This window comes from Pyxicephalus adspersus, chromosome Z, assembly GCF_032062135.1.
Source record: "Pyxicephalus adspersus chromosome Z, UCB_Pads_2.0, whole genome shotgun sequence".
Taxonomy (NCBI): Eukaryota; Metazoa; Chordata; class Amphibia; order Anura; family Pyxicephalidae; genus Pyxicephalus; species Pyxicephalus adspersus.
This window is the reverse complement of record NC_092871.1, coordinates 7599960-7619837: the sequence shown is the minus strand read 5'-3', so window position 1 is coordinate 7619837 and position 19878 is coordinate 7599960. Positions and strand designations below refer to the sequence as shown.

The window sequence follows — 19878 nt, the reverse complement described above, 5'->3', positions numbered from 1 at the left end:
AGTAGCATAAGTGAGAATTCCTTCCATACTCCAATAGAGAGCTCTGCTTTTACTATAAATGAAAACACGTTTTACACCATAACCAAAAGATCATCTCCAACCATATTTCATAATACATTCCAAACCACAACTGAAAGTCCAATTCCTATTTTAACTGAGAGTAAATTACACAATACAACTGAAAGAGAAAGTCCACTTCCCATTGTAACTGAGAATACCTTTCACACTCCAATAGAGAGCTCTGCTCATACTGAAAGTGAAAACACACTGCACACCACAACCGGAAGGTCTGCTCCAACTGTCTCTCATAATACATTCCACACAACAAATAAGATATCTACTCCCACAGTAAGTGGGAATACATTTGCTATTACAACTGCAATATCCAATCCAACTACAAGTGAGAACACCACAAATGAGAGATCTACTCAAACCGTAACTCATACCGCGCTCCACATTACAACTGAAAGTACACCTTCCATTGAAACTGGGACTAAATTCCACAGTACAGCTGAGAGTATCACTAGTAGCATAAGTGAGAATACCTTCCACACTCCAACAGGGAGCTCTACTCATACTATGAATGAGAACCCATTCCATACCATAACTGTGAGATCTACTCCAAATATAACTCATACATCCCACACTAAAACTGAGAGATCAACTCCCACAGTAGGTGAGAATACATTTCCTCTTACATCAGAAACGTCTACCCTGACCATGAGCGAGGGTCCACATCCTACAGTAACTGAGAATATATTCCACACTTCAACCAGGAAATTTACTAATAGCATAAGTGAGAATACCTTCCACACTCCAATGGAGAACTCTGCTCTTACTTTAAGTGAGAACACATTGCACAACACATCCAGAAGATCTACTCCAACCATCTCATATAATATATTGCACACCACAACTGAACTGCCAACTACTGTTGTAACTGGGAATAAATTCCACAGTACAACTGAGAGCTCTACTAGTAGTTTAAGTGAGAACACATTCCACACCACAACTGAGAGATCTACTTCTACCATTTTTGAGAATAAATCCCAAACCACAACTGAGAAATCTATTAGTACCATAAGTAAGAATACCTCCTACTTTCCAACAGAGAGTTCTGCCCATACCACAACTGAAAGAACTACCCTAAATATAAGTCATCATATACTGCACACTACAACTGAGACATCTACCCCCTCAGTAAGTGAGAATTCATTTCATAATACAACTAAAACATCTACTCTGACCATAAATGACAGTACATTCCACACACCAAATGAAAGTCCCCTTCCTTCTGTAACTGAGAATAAACTTTATACTGCAACTGAGAGATCTACTAGTACTATAAGAGAGAACACCTTCCATACTCTAATAGAGAACTTTGCCTCTACTACAAGAGAGAACCCATTCCATACCACAACTGAGAGATCAACTCTCACAGTAAGTGGGAATACATTTCCTATTACAAAGGAAACATCTTCTCCGACCATAAGCGAGAGTTCATTCCACACCACTGAAAGTCCACTTCCCATTGTAACTGAGAATACCTTTCACACTCCAATAGAGAGCTCTGCTCATACTGAAAGTGAAAACACACTGCACACCACAACTGGAAGGTCTGCTCCAACTGTCTCTCATAATACATTCCACACATCAAATGAGATATCTACTCCCACAGTAAGTGAGAATACATTTGCTATTACAACTGCAAAATCCAATCCGACTAAAAGTGAGAACACCACAAATGAGAGATCTACTCAAACCGTACCTCATACCACGATGCACACCACAACTGAAAGTACACCTTCCATTGAAACTGGGACTAAATTCCACAGTACAGCTGGGAGAATCACTAGTAGCATAAGTGAGAATACCTTCCACACTCCAACAGGTAGCTCTACTCATACTATGAATGAGAATCCATTCCATACCATACCTGTGAGATCTACTCCAAATATAACTCATACATTCCACACTAAAACTGAGAGATCAACTCCCACAGTAAGTGAGAATACATTTCCTATTACATCGGAAACATCTACTCTGACCATGAGTGAGGGTCCACATCCTACAGTAACTGAGAATAAATTCCACACCTCAACCGAGAAATTCACTTACAGTATAAGTGAGAATACCTTCCACACTCCAAAGGAGAGCTCTGCTCTTACCGTAAGTGAAAACTTATTACAAACCACAACCGAGAGGTCTACTACAACCATCTCTTATAATACATTCCACACCACAGGTGAAAGTCCACCTCCTTTTGTATCTGAAAATAGATTCCATACTACAATTGAAAGACCTGCTAGTAGTATAAGTGGGAACACATTCCACACCACAACTGAGAGCTCTACTCCTACTATAAATGAGAATAAATCCCATACCACAACTGAGAAATCTACTAGTATCATAGGAGAGAATACCTCACACTCTCCAACAGAGAGCTCTGCTCCTACTATAAGTGAGAACACATTCCATACCACAACTGAAAGAACTCCCCTAAATATAAGTCATCATACATTGCACACTACAACTGAGACAACTACCCCCTCAGTAAGTGAGAATTCATTTCCTGTTACAACTGGAACATCTACTTCGACCAACAACGAGAGTACATTTTACACCACAACCAAAAGTCCAACTCCTATTGTAAGCGAGAACAAATTCCATACTACAACTGGGAGATCTACTAGTACCATAAGTGAGAATACCTTCCACACTCTAATAGAGAGCTCTTTTTCTACCTTAAGAGAGAACACATTCCCCACCACAATTGAGAGATCTACTCCTACCATAAATGAGAATAAATCCCATACCACAACTGGGAGATCTACTAATACCACAAGTGAGAATACTTTCCACACTACCATTGAGAAATCTAATACTAAAGAAAAGAACACATTCCATACTACAACTGAGAGTTCGGATAGAACTACAAATCAAGGTGGACTCCATACTTCAGCTGCCGAAAGTAGACCCATTATAAGTACGATCCACACTTCACCAGAAAAATCATCTCCAAGTTTAATGTCTGAATCTTCCCGTAAAACAACTGAAAGCCAAAGTACCAATAACAAGATGTCAACAGAGTCTACAACCCCACTATCCACAGGTTCTGGATTTCAGACAACAGAAAGTAAGTGTGACAATCTCTAATAAGTTTATTTGCAAAACTCATAATGTAATTTCATGTATCCTATAAGATGTGCTATGAAAGTAATTTTGTAATGTATTATTAGTAAAAGTTACCTATTCATTCTTCAGCCACACTGACTTAAAAAATGTACCAAAAACGTGCATATTGCTATCTTTCACATAAAATATATATCCTGGGAACATTGTATGTAGATAGTGGGCCTGATTTATTAAAGCTCCCAAAGACAGGAGTAAATAGACTAGAATGGGGAAATCTGGGTAATCCAGCAAACATAGAATAGATTTCTTAAAAATGATTTGCTGTGAACCCCCATTTAGTGAAAGAGGAGAGAAAACTTGGGTTTGCTTGCTGGATTTAAGTAGTTTGAATATTTTTTTTTATCCCAAGGGGAATTAGTATCATACAGCAGGGTTCCCCAACCTTCCTGGCTGCAGCTGTCTGACAGGTGGGCCGTGGCGGAGAAGGACCCAGCTTGGGGGGGGCGCACCAGCGAGAGCCGCAGACTTTATGTCTACAGTCGGTATCGCAGGCATGGAGTGGAGGTCCCAGGCTCAGACCTGTGATGGGAGAGTGGTCTGGTTCTGGCATCATGGTGTCACTCTGGAAGAAGTTTCTTTCCCTTCGAGTGACACATGGCTCTCCGCTCATGCGTGGTCTGGAGTCTATGCACTTTGTGGTCCGTGAGCTCCAAAAGGTTGGGGAACACCGTCATACAGGACATGAGCCTTTACAGCTGTATGATTTGTAAAATCGTTGACCTTTGTAGGTATGAATTATCAATTTAATAGCTTTTGAGGGTGGTGATAGGCCACTTTGCAAAGAATACCCAGTCACGGGCAAGGAAATATAAAACCACAGGATTTTTACTTGCACATGATTGGATGGTTGAAGTCAGCCGAGCTTCTTTTCATTTACTAAGCCAAGTGAAATATTCTTTGTGAGGAATAATTTAATTAATTTGCTCTGTGAGCTAAATATATTCCTTTATTAAATCAACCTCATAGTGTGGCATGAGGGCTTTTTTTAACTGGTGTTTCAGCTTACATCAATAAAGATAAATCTGTTTCCTCGTAATTGTAAGTCTTTGGTATTATTGGCTGATTTTATAATCCAAATTTTTGTTTTAGCTTGTTTAAATGGAGGCTTCTTTAATGGAACACAATGTGTCTGCCCGAAGGATTTTACAGGCCCTCATTGTGAACATTCCACATCACTTTGCCAAAATGGTGGCACATTCAATGGAACCTCATGTATCTGTTCATCATCGTTTTATGGTCCTCAATGCCAGTATGCACCGTCTACCTTCAGTATAAGTAAGTAGATAATTTACAAAGATTTACTTTCTCTGTTTTTATGTTTTAGTATACTGGACCTCCTAAGTGTCTCTAAAGGAACTGCTCCTCTTTTTACCACCCAAATCCTATTGACATTGAGAGACTGTTTCTCTTCCTACCCCCCAACTGTCCCTTGTTTGGAGGGACTGTCCCTCTTCATTCCTCCCAACTGTCTCTTATTTGGGGGGGACTGTCCCTCTGTATTACCTCCTATCGGTTCCTGTTTCTCTTTATACCTCCCATTTGTTCCAAATTCAGAGGGGCTGTTCTTCTTCAAATCTCCCAACCCACCTTGATTTCAGATCCCTCCATTCCTCTTTTATTCTTGGTTGTCCCTCTTTTTTGTTGAATAATCTCTATATAAAAAGTAATTTAAGTGTTACTAGAAAATTAATATAAGTAAAAAGTGTTATTTGACAAGAAACCTTTATCCAGCCTCTAAATCGGGGGTGGCTCAAGGCCACAATGAGTTTTAAAATTTGACAGACTACCAGTATCAGATGGATGGAGAGTGTTTGTATGAACTGATTTAAATTATGTGTAAATGCTATTACCTAAAAGTTAAAGAAAACTTACATTCAAATAAATTCACTTTCAGTGGGAGTGTTGTTGGTTACCCTTTTTTGCCAGTGGACAATTTTACAACAATATTTGGCATGCTGGATAAAAAGCCCAATGGGCTGTTTATTGCCCGCGGGCCATAGTTTGCCAATGCGTGCTCTGAACTATAATATAAAGGATAAGATTTTTAAAAAAAGCACTTGCCAATGTAACCAATCAGTTTTATATATTAATTTTATGAGGGTGTTATTATGAGTGTGTATTTTTATTATGAGTGTCAGGGCATGTCATTTGCCTAAATCATTTGAGCTAAAAATTGCCCCCTCCCTGATCTTCAAAGGTCAGGTGGAAAAGGTTTACTTATGTTGGAGTTCCACACCCAATTAATAAACTAGAGATCTACCACATATATAAAACTTGTTTTTGTGAGGACTAATGACCCAATACTAATATTTAAAAGTAAATATGCATTATAGAATTAAAAGAGACATCTACATCCTGGGAAGCAGTCAGAATGTGCACCATCTTGTTTTTGAAGGTTCATGTTCCAGTGGTATATGGGCAAACCACAGGTTAACTTTGAAGCACATTAAAACAAAATGGGACATATTGTGGTTTTGTATTTAATTCTTCATGTAGCTGCATTAGTTTATATTTTTAAAACTAAAAACTAACCTGAAAGTCTAACTGGACCCACTTTAAAATAAGGAAGAAGCTTGTAACAATGATATACAAGTTTGACTTGGTTGCTGATATGTTGTACAAAAAGAATTTCATTGCTCTCTGACTTCTGCCTGATTGTTGTTTCATTTTTTAGCTGACGTTAATGTGACATCAAACTTCAAACTGAAAATTGTTAATCGAGTTTTTAATATATATCTCTCAAACACAAGCTCTGCTCAGTATCATACCCTGGCTGATAAGCTGAAAACAGAGGTAAGTCATATACCATTTTGTGTTGTGGTGACCACATATAGCCAGGTCTGTACCAGAGATCTTCCCACTATGGACAGTTGGGTAAGGTTTAGGTCTTATAGGACTTAACTAAATAATTTGAGGTTGTTATACATGGAAATATCCCGTCAGTGTTCTCTAGGTCTTGTACACTGCAGGGATTTTAACAACATAAATGCCAAATTGGCTTCTCTTATGTAGATATTGAGTGGGCTGTGGGCGAAAAGAGGACACCATTGTGTTAGGTAGTATAACTTGGGACTACATAGAAGGAAATACAAATCCTTTGGAAAGTTAACCAATTTGCATATTTAATTGGTCTGGTTTATTAACCTGGAATACAAATGAGTTATATAATTTAATTGCAAACACATAATATTAAGTGTAAACATCATGCTTGAGAATGTTTCTTGCTTTTCAGATTCAATATATTTATAAAGACGTTCCAGAATTCTGTTGTATTTCAGACATTGTCTTCACGTAAGTATGTTCTTATTCCTTTGACATGGCAAATACAGAACATCTGGTGTCTGTTAACAATTGCCTGAGGAACTGTTTTGCTTTAAATAACCAATTGACTTCCTCAAGTCCAATTTTCATAGTATAAAGCCTAAAATAAATACCCCTGGACTCTACCCATGAAGAGCAATGCACAGGTCCAAGAAACAGCCAACCTTATGTGTTAATTTAATTGGGCTCTCTTGGATTTTGTTGTCTCGAGAAGCCTTATAGTGTTTTAGGAACATGTTATATCATCACTATATATCTTTATTTTAGCTCATTATTTTACTCTCTACTTTTTTCTCTACTTTTCTCGCTTTCACAGTCTCTCTTGCTTTCTTCATCTTTTAATCTTTCTCACTCCCTCTCTTTCCCTTCTTCCCTCTTTCGTTTATTTACTATCTTTCTTACTCTATCTCTCTCACATATTCTCTTCTCGCAGTCTTTCTCTCTCTCAAAATATTTCCTTTTCTTTCCTTCTTTCTTTCTTTCTTTCTTAAAACTGGAGAAAAGAGACTTTCATGGGAGAACCTGAGTGATGCAGCAAATAGATCTAAAACATTTGCCAGCTAATAGCAAATGATTTTTAAGAAATCCAGTCCAGGTTTGGTGTGTCCCCCATATTCACCCATGATAGCCTATCTTCTCCAGTCTTCAAAGGCTTTAATACATTATTATACTTCAGCCTTCATTTCCTACTGTGCACACAAGCAATACAAACACCATACCTAGAACATGTACCTTGTAGGGGTATCGGGCTCACTCTCTGTAGCTTTTTTTCTTTCTCTCTCTAACTCTAATAATTTTCTAATAGTTTTCTTTCACTTTTTTCTATCTGTCTCTCAACATATAACAGCAATAACTTATTATTCATTTGTCCCGTTGACAGGAATGGAAGTGTCAATGCGAGCTTCGAGGTTCATATTACTCTAAAGAATATTCCTCAACAACAATTATCTAAAGACTTCAATAAAACAGTGAGTGCCATGGTGGGTAAACTGCAAGCGGCGAACCAGTCCCAGGACTACTGTCAGCATCAAGGTAGGGAAATACAATCACTAGCCAGAGTTGTGTATTCCATACATTGACCCACATATTCATCATCATGTTCACCATTAGATTTCTTTAGGGTACCCAATGAAACTGGGTACCGGGCACTGGACAGGCTTGTTTTAATAAAATCAGGTTTTAAATGGTTGGCCAGGCCAAGGAGAATTAGGAATATAAAGCAATGGTGTTTAATTGCAGAATTTTTTTAAAAGTTTTTCAGCATTTTCCATACAGATAATTTACATATATGTCCATCCCTTCTACAGAACTTCTCTGCTTTCGCAAGTCCTCCATTTCTGCTGTTCACAGTATAAATTATACAGGTAAGTGAGAATGTGTTCATAATTCTAGAAAAAACACTAAGCAATGATATTATTACATCCTTTAAACCTATACTACTTAAGCCATAACCTATACTAATATATATAAAATTAGTAATGCCTTAATAAACATTGGGGTCCATTTACACTCATGTCATGTCATGCATGTGCTTTGCATTCTGGTATCCTCTTCCCTTGATTCAGCTGCCAATGCATTATACCAGACTGAAAATTGGACCTGATTTGCAATGCACTTATTATGCATTTATTTAATTCTAAAAAACATCAAGCAATGATATTAAAACATCATTTAACCTCCCTGGCAGTCTGAATAATAAGTGTTTCTAAATGTCGAAATGGTACGTTTAAAAATACTTATTATTTTATATTTCCCATCTGGTCCCCCCTCCCAACCACAGGGTCCCGCCCTCTAGCGCTGGACTCCCTGGGGACGCAGATGCCGGGCATCATTGGAGGATGCCACGGGAACATGGAGACCAGGTAAAACTCCCTGCCAATTCCAATTTGGCTCAGGGTGAAGTATCCATACAAATATCGGTAACCCCAAGCCACACCCGGGGTTGCTGCTATTGGTATGGATAATTCAACCCGAGCCACACTTGGGATTACCGCTAGGGAGTTTAAACTCATAGATCCAACATACTTTGTAGTCCCTGTACATTGGAGCTTATATGGGGAGAGGGAGAAGCAGCAAAAAGGAGCCAATCAGTTGTGCTTCAGGAATCATGTGCTACAGCGCTGCGTAATATGTTGGCGCTGTATAAATCCTAGTATAAAATCCTATATAAATCCCAGTATATAAACACTAGTTGTGTACAGTGGTATTTTTTTATTTACAAACCCTATTACAAACTTTGTTAATGTATGTTGAATACATCGTTTGTGCCGAAAAAACTTGCTTAAATCTCTCTTTGTTGTTCTTTGATCTATTGAATGATAAGGGTAGGCACGTTATTGTTCTATTTACAGTCACTGTGATATATCACCACCATTACCATATCTCCGCTATATAAATCCTGTTTATTAACCACCTGAGCGTTACACTGAGGTCTAGATTTCTGTACCAAAAGTGATCCACTGTTTTTCATGAAAATTTTTTTTAAATGGTAGACCTGTAACTTACAGAAATATGTACGAACAAGGGTTCTAGTAGATATTATGAATATAAAAAATGTTTGAAACACACAATCATGTAAAAAAAAAATACTTTTAAAAAAATTAAAGGAAATTAGGCGAAGATCAGCAAAGGTAAGATAAGACACAGTGTTACACACTAGCCATCCAGGGAATACCTGGCAATTTTTAAAACTTTGATTCTGTATTTATTGGGGGTTTGTTTTGAATTATTTTGTATTTGATTGGATACGGGAGTTTGTATCCAATCCAATACAAAATAAGAATTTGAATTTGCAAGTTATTTACTTTTATTTTATTTTTTTTTATTTTTTGTATTGGATTGGATACGCAAGTTTGTATTCAATCCAATACAAAATATAAATTTGAATTTCCAAGTTATTTACTTTTATTTTATTTTTTTTTATTTTTTGTATTGGATTGGATACAGGAGTTTGTATTCAATCCAATACAAAATGACAGTTTGAATTTACCAATTATATACTTTGTAATTATTTGAATCATTTTGTATTGGATTCAATACAGGAGTTTGTATTGAATCCAATACAAAATGAATGAATGAGTTTCTATTTGAATTTCCCGCACACGCGCCGACGTCATCACGCACGCACAAGAAGCTGGCCGGCTGTTTTTTTCCTCCGCCGGACGGCTTCTTGTTTCAGAGATCACCCGGCGCTGGAACTAGAACGACGCTGGATGATCAGCGGGAGCAGGTAAGAAAACGGCCGGCATCTTGTGTTCCGCCGGCCGGCCAGCGGAGCACAAGATGCCGGCCGGCTTCATACCTGGTCCTGCTGGTATACGAGAAGGCACCCGACGCTGGAAACGGAGACCGACGGACGACGATTGACGGAGGACGACGCTGGAACACGAACCCGACGCTGGATGAGCACAGGGGGACCGAGATTTTCCCTACATTAAAATCCCCACTTACCTGGGTAAGTGGGGATTTTAATGTACGGAAAATCTCGGGCTTAACAAAAAAAGGAACTTTTTTGAGCCCGTACGAAGGTCGGGCTTAACGGCAAGGAGGTTAATAATAATAATAATAATAATAATAATGATAACAAGAAGAATTCTTATAGGTGGAAGAGTACCATCCGGTTCTATGTTTTATGTATTTCACTTTACAATGGCAGATAAAAATGTTGAACCACCCAGGCTCACTGATGAAAGTGTATCTTCTCCAAACTTAGGGAGCTTTAATAAATCAGTCCCAATGTGTTAATAGTAATATTGCTCATTTTATTAATTTATTTTGATCTTGTCTGAAGGTCTGATTTCAACTTCTTTCATCAGGGTGGCATTGCTGTTTGCTTTGCAGTGGAATCAATGCAGTGTTGCTACTCTGTGCATGTGTATGTTTAGTTGGCCTTTAAATACATATTTAAGTACATGAATTGCTTTTTTTTTTATTTCACCTTTCTTTATTTAATATTTAAATGCAGCCCAAACTCTCCTGCAAAAGTCACTGGATTTGGGAAATACAGGGGTGCTAACAATGATCAGTTTATGGTTTAAACTTTTTTTCCCATAAAAAAAAACTATTATTATAGCAGATTAAAATGTGTTAACTGGGTTTCATTTTATTTGTCACCCATGTAAGCTCCTTCTTAGATCACCCTGTCCACAGTGTGACAACACTACTGTTTGATTTTAATGTAAAATGAACGAGGTTGTCACACTGCAACAGGAAGAGGACACATGGGAGTGTCAGGATTAACAGGTAATAAACCTATGGACACAAAAAAACAAAAACTTTTGTATTATTGACATAATTGACTTACTTTAAATAAGCAGTAAATGAATCTTGATGTCTTCGGCTTTGGAAAAATCTTTTTAACCATAATAAAATAGATGACCATTGTAGGCACTCTTGGCTTCATTATAGTTTGTCCCATACCCTGCCAATGTTACTTTATGAATGGTATAATTTCAACCTTTTTAATCTCACAAATTGCACTTTAATTCCAGAAATATGTGGTCCTTACGTTCCAGCAGGATATTCCCAGTTTTATTTTCCTAGTTTTACAGCCTCCGGCCTCAGGTGTACCTCCGCCTGTTCACCAGGGACACCCTATCAGCTGAACTGTCATTATGGAGAATGCAGACTCAGTCATACAGGACCCGTGTGTGTGTAAGTGCAAAGCATATGGAAATCATGGCGTTCATTTGTCATTCATTGTCATGTTTTCATTTCTGTTTTTAAGTAGATTTCAGAGGTTTCAAAATGTTGCTGCAAAATATTAAATTTTTATGTGTTGGAAACCTGATATTAAATATGAAATTGGAGCAAAATAAATTCCAGTTGTTATTAGTTGGAAGAAAGAAGGTCCAAACGAGACATACAAAAACATAAATATAGCATATTTAGAGGTCAAAGTCCACCATATTCAAACTATTTTATGTATATTTTACTAACAATAATCTATAACAAGTCAAATGCAAACCCCAATTAGTTTATCTATTTGATCAATGCACATAGAATAAAGGATAATAGCACCACTCCAGGTGTCCGGAATAGAAGATTTATTGAAAGAAAATCCAACTTGCTTGGAAATCGCTATTGTTTAGGGCAGGGGTCAGCAAACTTTTTGGACTTTTAGGCCATTTCAGGAGGTCAAGAAGGCACACTAGGCCAGAAGAAACAAGGTGTCCAAGGAAAGGTTTTTTCCAACTGTAACTGCAAGCGAGCAGCCTCAGTCTTCTGCTCATCCGCGGTGTAGTCTCTGTACATGCGCGTGCTTGGCATCGAAATGCCCCCTTTAGATTTGACTGCTTGAAAGTGCCCTAAAGCCCCCAGGGCTTTGTTGCCGCGTTAGCCGAAGAATAATTCATCAGTCCATTTGGGGTTGAGGATATGACGTGCGAGGTCAACCTTCCGGAGACTGGTAGCTGTGCGTTGCTTCTGGTCTTTAGGCATAGTAATTGGGGTTACTGTGCGGGAACTCAATGATATAGCGGGAACTCTCGATAACGTGACAATTCAATTAGGCCGGATCCAACAATAAATAACTAGGGGGGCGTTAGGCTGGACTGGAATACTTGCTAGGCTGTATCCGGCCTAAAGACTGGAGTTTGCCTACTTCTGATTTAGGGCTAAAGACATGCAGAAAAAAATCATTCAAATCAGATAATAATATATTTTAATATAGTAAACATATGAATAATGTATATAAATGTCTTTTATTATACAGTCATGGTCAAAAATATTGGCACCCTTGCATTTATGTCAGAAAATGTATCACTCTCAGAAAAATGTTGCATACAAATGCTTTGCACAAAACTTCAAAAATGGCCTGGACAAAATTATTGGCACCCTCTTGTAATACTTGGCAGCCCATCCTTTGGAAGAAATAACTGATGTTAATCACTTCCTATAACAATTAATGAGTCTTTTACATCTCTCTACTGGAATTTTGGACCTCTCTTCCTATGGCAGCTGCTCCAGGTCCCTCAGATTTTAAGGGTTCCTTTTCAAAAACTGCTGCTTTTAGATCTCTCCATAGGTGCTCAATGGGATTTAAATCTGGACTCATTGCTGGCCACTTCAGAACTCTTCAGCACTTTGTTTTAATCCCGGCGGTCTAAATATGTCCGTATTTTTATGTTAAAAGTGGTACATAATTTGTTGTTTAATATTTTAGGCCTGTAATTCTTAGGAATAACTTCTGGGTATGATAAAGTTTGAAACACAAATCATAAATTATAATATAATAAATAATTATGAATAATTTCATAAATGAAAATATGAATACAATAAACTTTATTAAAAAATTATTTTTTTTAATTTGTCCAAACAAGGGTACAATCATAGAATAAACTTTTGGATTTATTATTTGGATGTACTTTTTATAACTTTTTTACTGTGATCAATGTTTAAAAAACAGATTACAATGTAATATGCTTTTAAATTTCCCGCTAAGCCACCCCTTCTTAGCGTACCAACGCTTCATGCATCAAATCGTTCACACCGAGGATGTGATGCAGAAGCTGGCTTGGAATTGCTGAGGACGCCGCTGGATCGAGGGGAGCAGGTAGGATTTTTTTCCTACCCCAAATGTGGCTCGGGGGTTACTGCTTTTGTTATGTAAAACTCACCCTAAGCCACACTCGGGAATACCGCCAAGGTATTTTTGAAGTATGCTTTGGTACATTGGTCTGCTGTAAGACCCATGAACTCTGACTGAGACCCAGCTTTATGACACTGGGCTTTACATTGCCCCCCAGAATTTTTGGAAGTCTTCATATTTTATAATACCATGCAAGCAATCAAGACTACCGGTGCCTGAGGACATCAGTAAACCTCCTCCATGTTTGACTGTAGGGACCATGTTCTTTTCTTTGAAGGCTTCTTTTTGTTTTCTGTAAACGGTTAAATTATGTGCCGAAAAGCTGTATTTTTTGTTTCATCTGTCTTTGTCTCAAGCATTTGTAATTGCAGCATTTTCTGACATCAATGCAAGAGTGCCAATATTTTTGGTCATGATTGTATACATATATATATATAAGGCCACCTACACCACATCTGTGTTCAAGTAGTTTATTGGCCATCAACATTCTAGGATGTGATACTGAAGAATCCTTTTCTATGTTGGTGGCAAAAATGAGTTTTCTTCAAATCTAAATGGATCTCCCTTTCTCCCTTGTTCCATAGACCTTACCTAGAGCTTCTTTGGCTTGTTAGAGACATCCATCCACTAGCACAGCCTTTCTCGACCTTTTTAACATGGGGAAACCCTTGAAATAAATTTCAGGTCTTAGGGAACCCTTCCAAAATTCCTATATCCACAGCTCACAGTATATTAGTGTGGTGGTCAGTGGGAAGAATTCCTCTTACATTACTGGCCATTGGGAAGAATGTCACGCTTAGAGATAGCCAGAAAAAATCCTTGGTGTCACTTATACTGATCTTTGAGTCTCAAATTGAACCTCTAGCAACCTCTGGAGGAACCCTGGTTGGGTATAATTGCTCTACAACCTTTACGTTTCCTGCAGACTTACAGTGATCCAGGGATTCATCCAATTCCTATTTCTGTACAGTAGGGAATTTTCTTCCTGTTGCAATATTGTACCAACCAGAGTTTTAAACAAAAGTATACAATTAGATTTATTTTTTAAATGAGGTTGAACTTTATAGACCATTGTATTTTTTTTATACTTTATTGTTTGTTCAGTAATCAGTCAAATACAACAATTAAAACACTGAATCATACGAAGCAAGGAAATGCCAAAAATTTAACATTATGCCATCAAACAAGACCGGTGTATTTCTATCACCCTTACAAGCTATGTGACTGTGTAATAGTAATAAAGATGTGACAATATGTTTTCCCTTATTGCAGTTGTCCTGATACAAGTTACTTTTGGTATTTTGGAACCGACTGCCAGTCCCGGATCAGCAGAGCTGGCGTGATTGGCGGAGTGACGTCTGTGCTGTCTGTTTGCCTTATTGTCTTTGTCATTCTTGCGGTGATTCTGACTTTTCGCAGAATTAGGAAATTAGAGATAAGTTCCAGGTTGGTGTATTTGTGATTGTTCTTTTTGTTCTTAAAAGGGGAATATAATCTGTTGTAAATTGCATTTAGCGGGGGCTTTTGTGCACCGGGCTGAAACCATGTGGGGCTCAGAGATATGAACACAACAAAGTAGTATATTATTAATACATTTATATGTTTAAACTTTTATTATATGTTAGATTTTTGCTGTGCATATTATGTAATTTGTTATTGTGAGCTGTAATCTGCCAGCCTCCCCACCTGATTAGGCTGTCAATCCATCATATAAGACTGAAAATTAAACCTGAAGCCTAAAGATGTTTAGACTTTCATTTTCCAGGCTTTTGTAAGCATTTGTACACCCTGCAAACTGTTACCATGGCCTTGTAAAAATTAGTTTAGTGAAAATTATTGAGTCTTTTTTTTTTTGCAGGCGTTTGCAGGCTATAGGCATTTGCAAGCAGTTGTTTAGAAGTTTCTATGCAGCTTCTATGGTCCTTTTGCCACCCAAACACCTCCTTAGAATTACAAGTTTTTTTGTAAATTTTTATTAAAGATTTACAGTAAATACAAGTACACAAGAAAGCGTAAGGTAATATCAGATCTTACAGTATGGAACAACTACCAAACTAAACAGCATACAAAAACATGATAAAAAAGATGCAGTCCAATTATGAGCTTCAAAACGTTAGGTTGTCTATTACAATCATCATATAGCTGGATCTAGAGTCTGAGCCTTGCTTGGCTTAACTTATTCATAATATTATTAATATTACTTAGTATTTATATAGCACCAACGTATTACGCAGTGCTGTACAAAGTCATGTCACTAGCTGTCACTAGGAGCTCACAATCTAATATCCCTACCATAGTCATTTGACTTTATTACAGTCTAAGGTCATTTTTGGGGGGGCAATTAACCTACCTGCATGTTTTTGGAATGTGGGAGGAAACCGGGGTACCCAGAGGAAACCCATGCAAACACAGGGAGAACCTGCAAACTCCATGCAGATAGAGTCCTAGCCGAGATTCTAACCTGGGACCTTGAGTTGCAAAGGTCAGAGTGCTAACCAAAAATAATCATTATACAATACTCTGGAATAATTATAGAGAGATAGACAAAAAAAATATATACAAAGGATAGGATACAGGAGAAGAGAGGCGGGGCCAGGGATCCCTGTCTGGGGCTGTATATTATAACAACCATACGGCTAGACAAGAAGTGTTTTTAAAGATAGAGAATTGCTCATTGTACTTGCTGAACTGAAAAAATCACAGCTTCTTCAGGCATTTAAAAAAAACAGAACAAATGCCTATGAATGCCTGTATGAACTTTTGCAAATGACTGTAAAGGAGTTTGCATGCCCAAGCTTTTTTTTTTGTGCTGATCCTGAATGCCTAGCTGTGCAAGTGAGCGAAGCCTCCATGTTTATATTTTTTCTGTTCTCTAAGATAAGGTTGCTGAACTCACCTGCTCTGTATTTGTCTAGCACTGATAATTTCAGGGTGTCTACAGTCTGAGTGTTACCGCTGCAAAAATAAAACTGAATGAATTTTTTGGTGCTTGAAAATGTTTGTCTATTTTAATATTTTCATTTTTTACAAACTTTCCTTGCATGTGATTAGTTATATTTTGCAAAGTGAATTGTCACTGCAATCACTAAACTATTCTACATTTCCTTTGCAGAATTATAATTTTCTTTGCTAGATTAACAGCCGACACCCTTTTGGTAAATCAACCGCATAGTTTCCTATTGACCTACATAAGCACACCTGTGGGCTTCGTGCATTTTAATGAATGCTTATGTGTTTAATCCTGCACTCCCACACTGACAGCAATGTAATTAATTACTTAAGTAGTCTGGTGTTGACAAAAGCAGGAATCATTATTTTATTGCCTGTCAGACACTCTTCTTCTGCAATTCTTGTCTAGAGTGTATTAGCTTTACAGCCTGTGCGGTCTTCTAATGTAAAGAAAATCATATATTCTAGCATGTATTTGACTCGTGGTTTGCTTTTCAGAGAGGAGAGAGCAGAACGTGGAATCTGGTCATCTGTAGGTCAGGATCCAGGGTTGTATAAACCAATACAAATTGAATAAGATTCTGAACCTGGAGGTGAGCTTTTCTCGACCTATTATTTTACTTGAATACTCGAGTATAAACCATTTTTTTTTTAAACATGAAAATATTCAAGAAATGATTTTGGTTTAAACCTGGGTTTCTCCACTAGGTGATGCTGTGTCCTCATGTAAAGTGTGTAACAAACGCTTGTTGTCTGAGACAATATTAGAGTTTGTTACACTCTACAAGAGGGCATGGCACTGTCAGCATTAGTAACATACACTACAAAGCTACAAATTTTGGGATGCGTTAAGCGAGTTTATGCAAATAAATGCATACACAGCACAGCAAACAGTGAATAGTGCAACAAACTTAAAACATGCAATGATAGCAAACTATATAATGTAAATAGAGCAAGAGCAGGATATCATAAGGCAAATTGCCAGAGCACCAGCAAGGTTTCAGGTACAAACATACAGGTCCGAGGATAAGCCAGACCAGGAGGCGACTCTGCAGCAAGCCACCTGCTGGTTGCTTGTGGAAGCACATGCAAGGTCTGCTAAACCACAGAGCCACCAGCAGGCAACATAGGGAGCTGCAGGGTTCCTGACAGGCACCATCTACTGGTGACCAACAATATTGCACAAAATATCATTTAGGAGCAAGTGACCCATCATAAGCAATTCAAAAGTACAAAATACTTTAACATGTAAAAAATGAGGAAAAAGAATGAGCCTGTGTAGTCTCATTTTTTTCCTCTCGAAATATAACAGGGCATGGATGTAGGTATTAACATTATTTCTATTGGCATTTTTGTTGATTACTCTTTTGAATTTTTGGTAAATAGAGGTTTATATTCGATTATATATGGATTATCAGATTTGCTCTTCATACAAAAAGATAAGGTACCCTATGGCTTTCCAGTCATCTTCCAGGGGAGGCATTATGGGATCTGTAGGTCTATGGCTACTAGAAAGTCATGGACTGCCTATGCCGCTCTCACAAGGCTGCCTAACAAATAACTTCTGAAGATTCAGTTAACAATATTTCTGATAAAAAAAAAACTGAAAGTATTAAATAAAAGAAGTTTGAAATGATAAGCGGACCATGTATTGGCTGCCACAGAATTTCCTGGCTGAAAGTTATGCTAAAGGAGAAGTTTTTTTAACTCTCATGTAATTATGTTTACTTACAGTATATGGGTATTTGTATGAGTGGGATGTTATTATGGATGACCACATTCTCCTTTAATTTGGAAATGGACAGAAAGTTCATTTAGTGAATGTATGACTGTAAATTACATATTTGCTTTGTCCATACCAAGAAAAGTAAGGGGATCACTTTACACTTTAAGGTATAAAATATATATATTTAAGATAAAGTAAAATTACTTAGACATTATTTAAATTGAAAGATCAGTCAGCCAATATACTAATAAATCAATCTTAATTATATTTCTAGGAGAAAACTGCAAAATGGAGATATTGTTGGAGTTGCCATGTTCTGAACATTCTAAATAGACACAAAATGGCAACATTGTATTCTTATTAAAACCAAAACATCACATCAAAATATCAAGTATGCAGGTCATGATTGGTCTGTGAGCTAATATATAATGCCTTTCTATTAAAACGTTATTATGGTGTTTATAATCCACAAATACATAGTCTTTAGATCCGAGTTTGGTATCTTAATGATGGAGGCCTATAGACAATCTATGTTCAAGGAAGAACTGCAAAAACAACCTGACATGGCATGAGGTGTGTTTTGGTTCTATATCATTTGGATGGTTCCAGGTCTGTTATTATCAAATTACTTTTGATAATTTTTTCTAAGTTACTTACAGCATCAAAACCCTCTCAAAGTCTAATCCAGTCTTCTAAAGGTCATCATATATGACCATGGCCGGCTGGTAGGTAAACACAGCAATTATAGTTGCAGCTTTATCACAGCTATACTGGAGATAAAACATATTTACATAAGAGGGATTTAGCATTGGTCAAAATCCACAACAATCAGTAGAAACAAGATGTCAGTCAGAGATAAGAAAGCAAACAGAGCTGAGAGCACATATTTGCAAAGTGATGACTTTTACAGGTAAGAAGGTGGCCCTTTGTGTAGGTGGCCCATTGCATCTATGCCCTAGTTCAGTGGTCGCCAACCTTTTGGAGCTCACGAACCACTAAGTGCTCAGACTCCGCATACGTTGGGAGCCGGGTATTATTCAAAGGGGAGGAAACTTCCCCCAGAGTGACGTCATGATGCCAGAACCGGCCCACTCCCCCATCACAGGTCTGCGTCTGCAATGGGAGAGTGGGCGGGTTGTGTCAAGACAAGGACAAGGTCCGTGGTTCTGGCCGGTGCACCCCCCCAAGCAGGGTCCTTCTCCTGACCTCGCTAGGGGATGCACCGACCAGAACCGCGGACCACCTGTCGGACGGACGTGGCCCACTAGTGAACCAGGGGTTGGGGACCCCTGCCCTAGATAACAGCATAATCCATAGTGAGCTTGAGCTTCTGTAATGTGTGTTGGGGCCCCATTTAAAAAAAAAATGGCATCGCAAAGCACTGCCCAGTGGTTCCTATGTTACCATGCTATGTTGTAAGAAATAATAAAATTCACTTTTTACCCAGTGTTGCCTGATCAATGAGCCCTAAAAGTGACCTTGTACATACTCAACTACTCATATATTTTCTTTTTTTGTTTAAAGAATTATTGAAGGCGTAAAAGCTAGAATAGTTCATCTGATGCTATGAGTATCTTTTCATTTTTCCTCCTGGCCTCTTGATGAGATTTCAGACTCTAACAAATTAGCTTTCCATGAATAACATTTGCACACTTGCAATGTATTTATTGCTTAGTGGACTTGAAATTTTTGACATTGATTGTAATAAAGCAAAACGATAATTCTATTTGTAATTCTATTTATATTGTATTTATTGACGTTATTCATGTAGAACAAAAGCAAATTTATAATAAATATGTAATTTTTCTTTGTACCATTACAGTCTTTGTTTCATTTTATTTGGCCAGGTATTTCCTGTTGAAGTATTGGTAGTTCTTCAACATTTGAGGTCTGTCTATAAAATAACGAGCCTGTGTTTCTATCTCTTGAACAAAGCAGTGAGATGATTCTGATCTCCTGCCATGAATGTGTAAACTCCAAACATGCACAGCAAACGCTGGCACTCTCTGTCGTTTAGTTTACCAGTCACGGTTTAATGCCGGTTTGTTTCCCCCCATGTGCTAAAATCATGAAAAGCATAAAAATTGAACAAGGCATC

The 19878-nt window shown here is 37.7% G+C and overlaps 1 protein-coding gene across 1 annotated transcript; it reads left to right on the top strand.

The window, feature by feature from the left end:
- Positions 1-225: 225 nt before the first annotated feature.
- Positions 226-19544, top strand: LOC140344188 (uncharacterized). Its single transcript, XM_072431177.1, has 10 exons — positions 226-3136; positions 4285-4470; positions 5870-5988; positions 6428-6486; positions 7397-7548; positions 7824-7880; positions 11007-11169; positions 14378-14551; positions 16553-16647; positions 18055-19544. Exons 1-9 carry the CDS (start codon positions 580-582, stop codon positions 16629-16631), a joined length of 3546 nt encoding a protein of 1181 aa, XP_072287278.1. The 5' UTR covers positions 226-579; the 3' UTR covers positions 16632-16647; positions 18055-19544.
- The last annotated feature ends 334 nt before the right edge of the window (positions 19545-19878 follow it).

What these genes read in the sequence shown, in the direction of transcription:
- LOC140344188 (XM_072431177.1), top strand. Translation starts at nt 580, where the DNA reads ATGAATGAGAACCCATTCCATACCATAACTGTGAGATCTACTCCAAAT. An exon ending in ACCGTCTACCTTCAGTATAA is followed by an intron (nt 4,471 to 5,869) that starts GTAAGTAGATAA and finishes TTCATTTTTTAG; the next exon opens with CTGACGTTAATGTGACATCA. An exon ending in ATTTCAGACATTGTCTTCAC is followed by an intron (nt 6,487 to 7,396) that starts GTAAGTATGTTC and finishes TCCCGTTGACAG; the next exon opens with GAATGGAAGTGTCAATGCGA.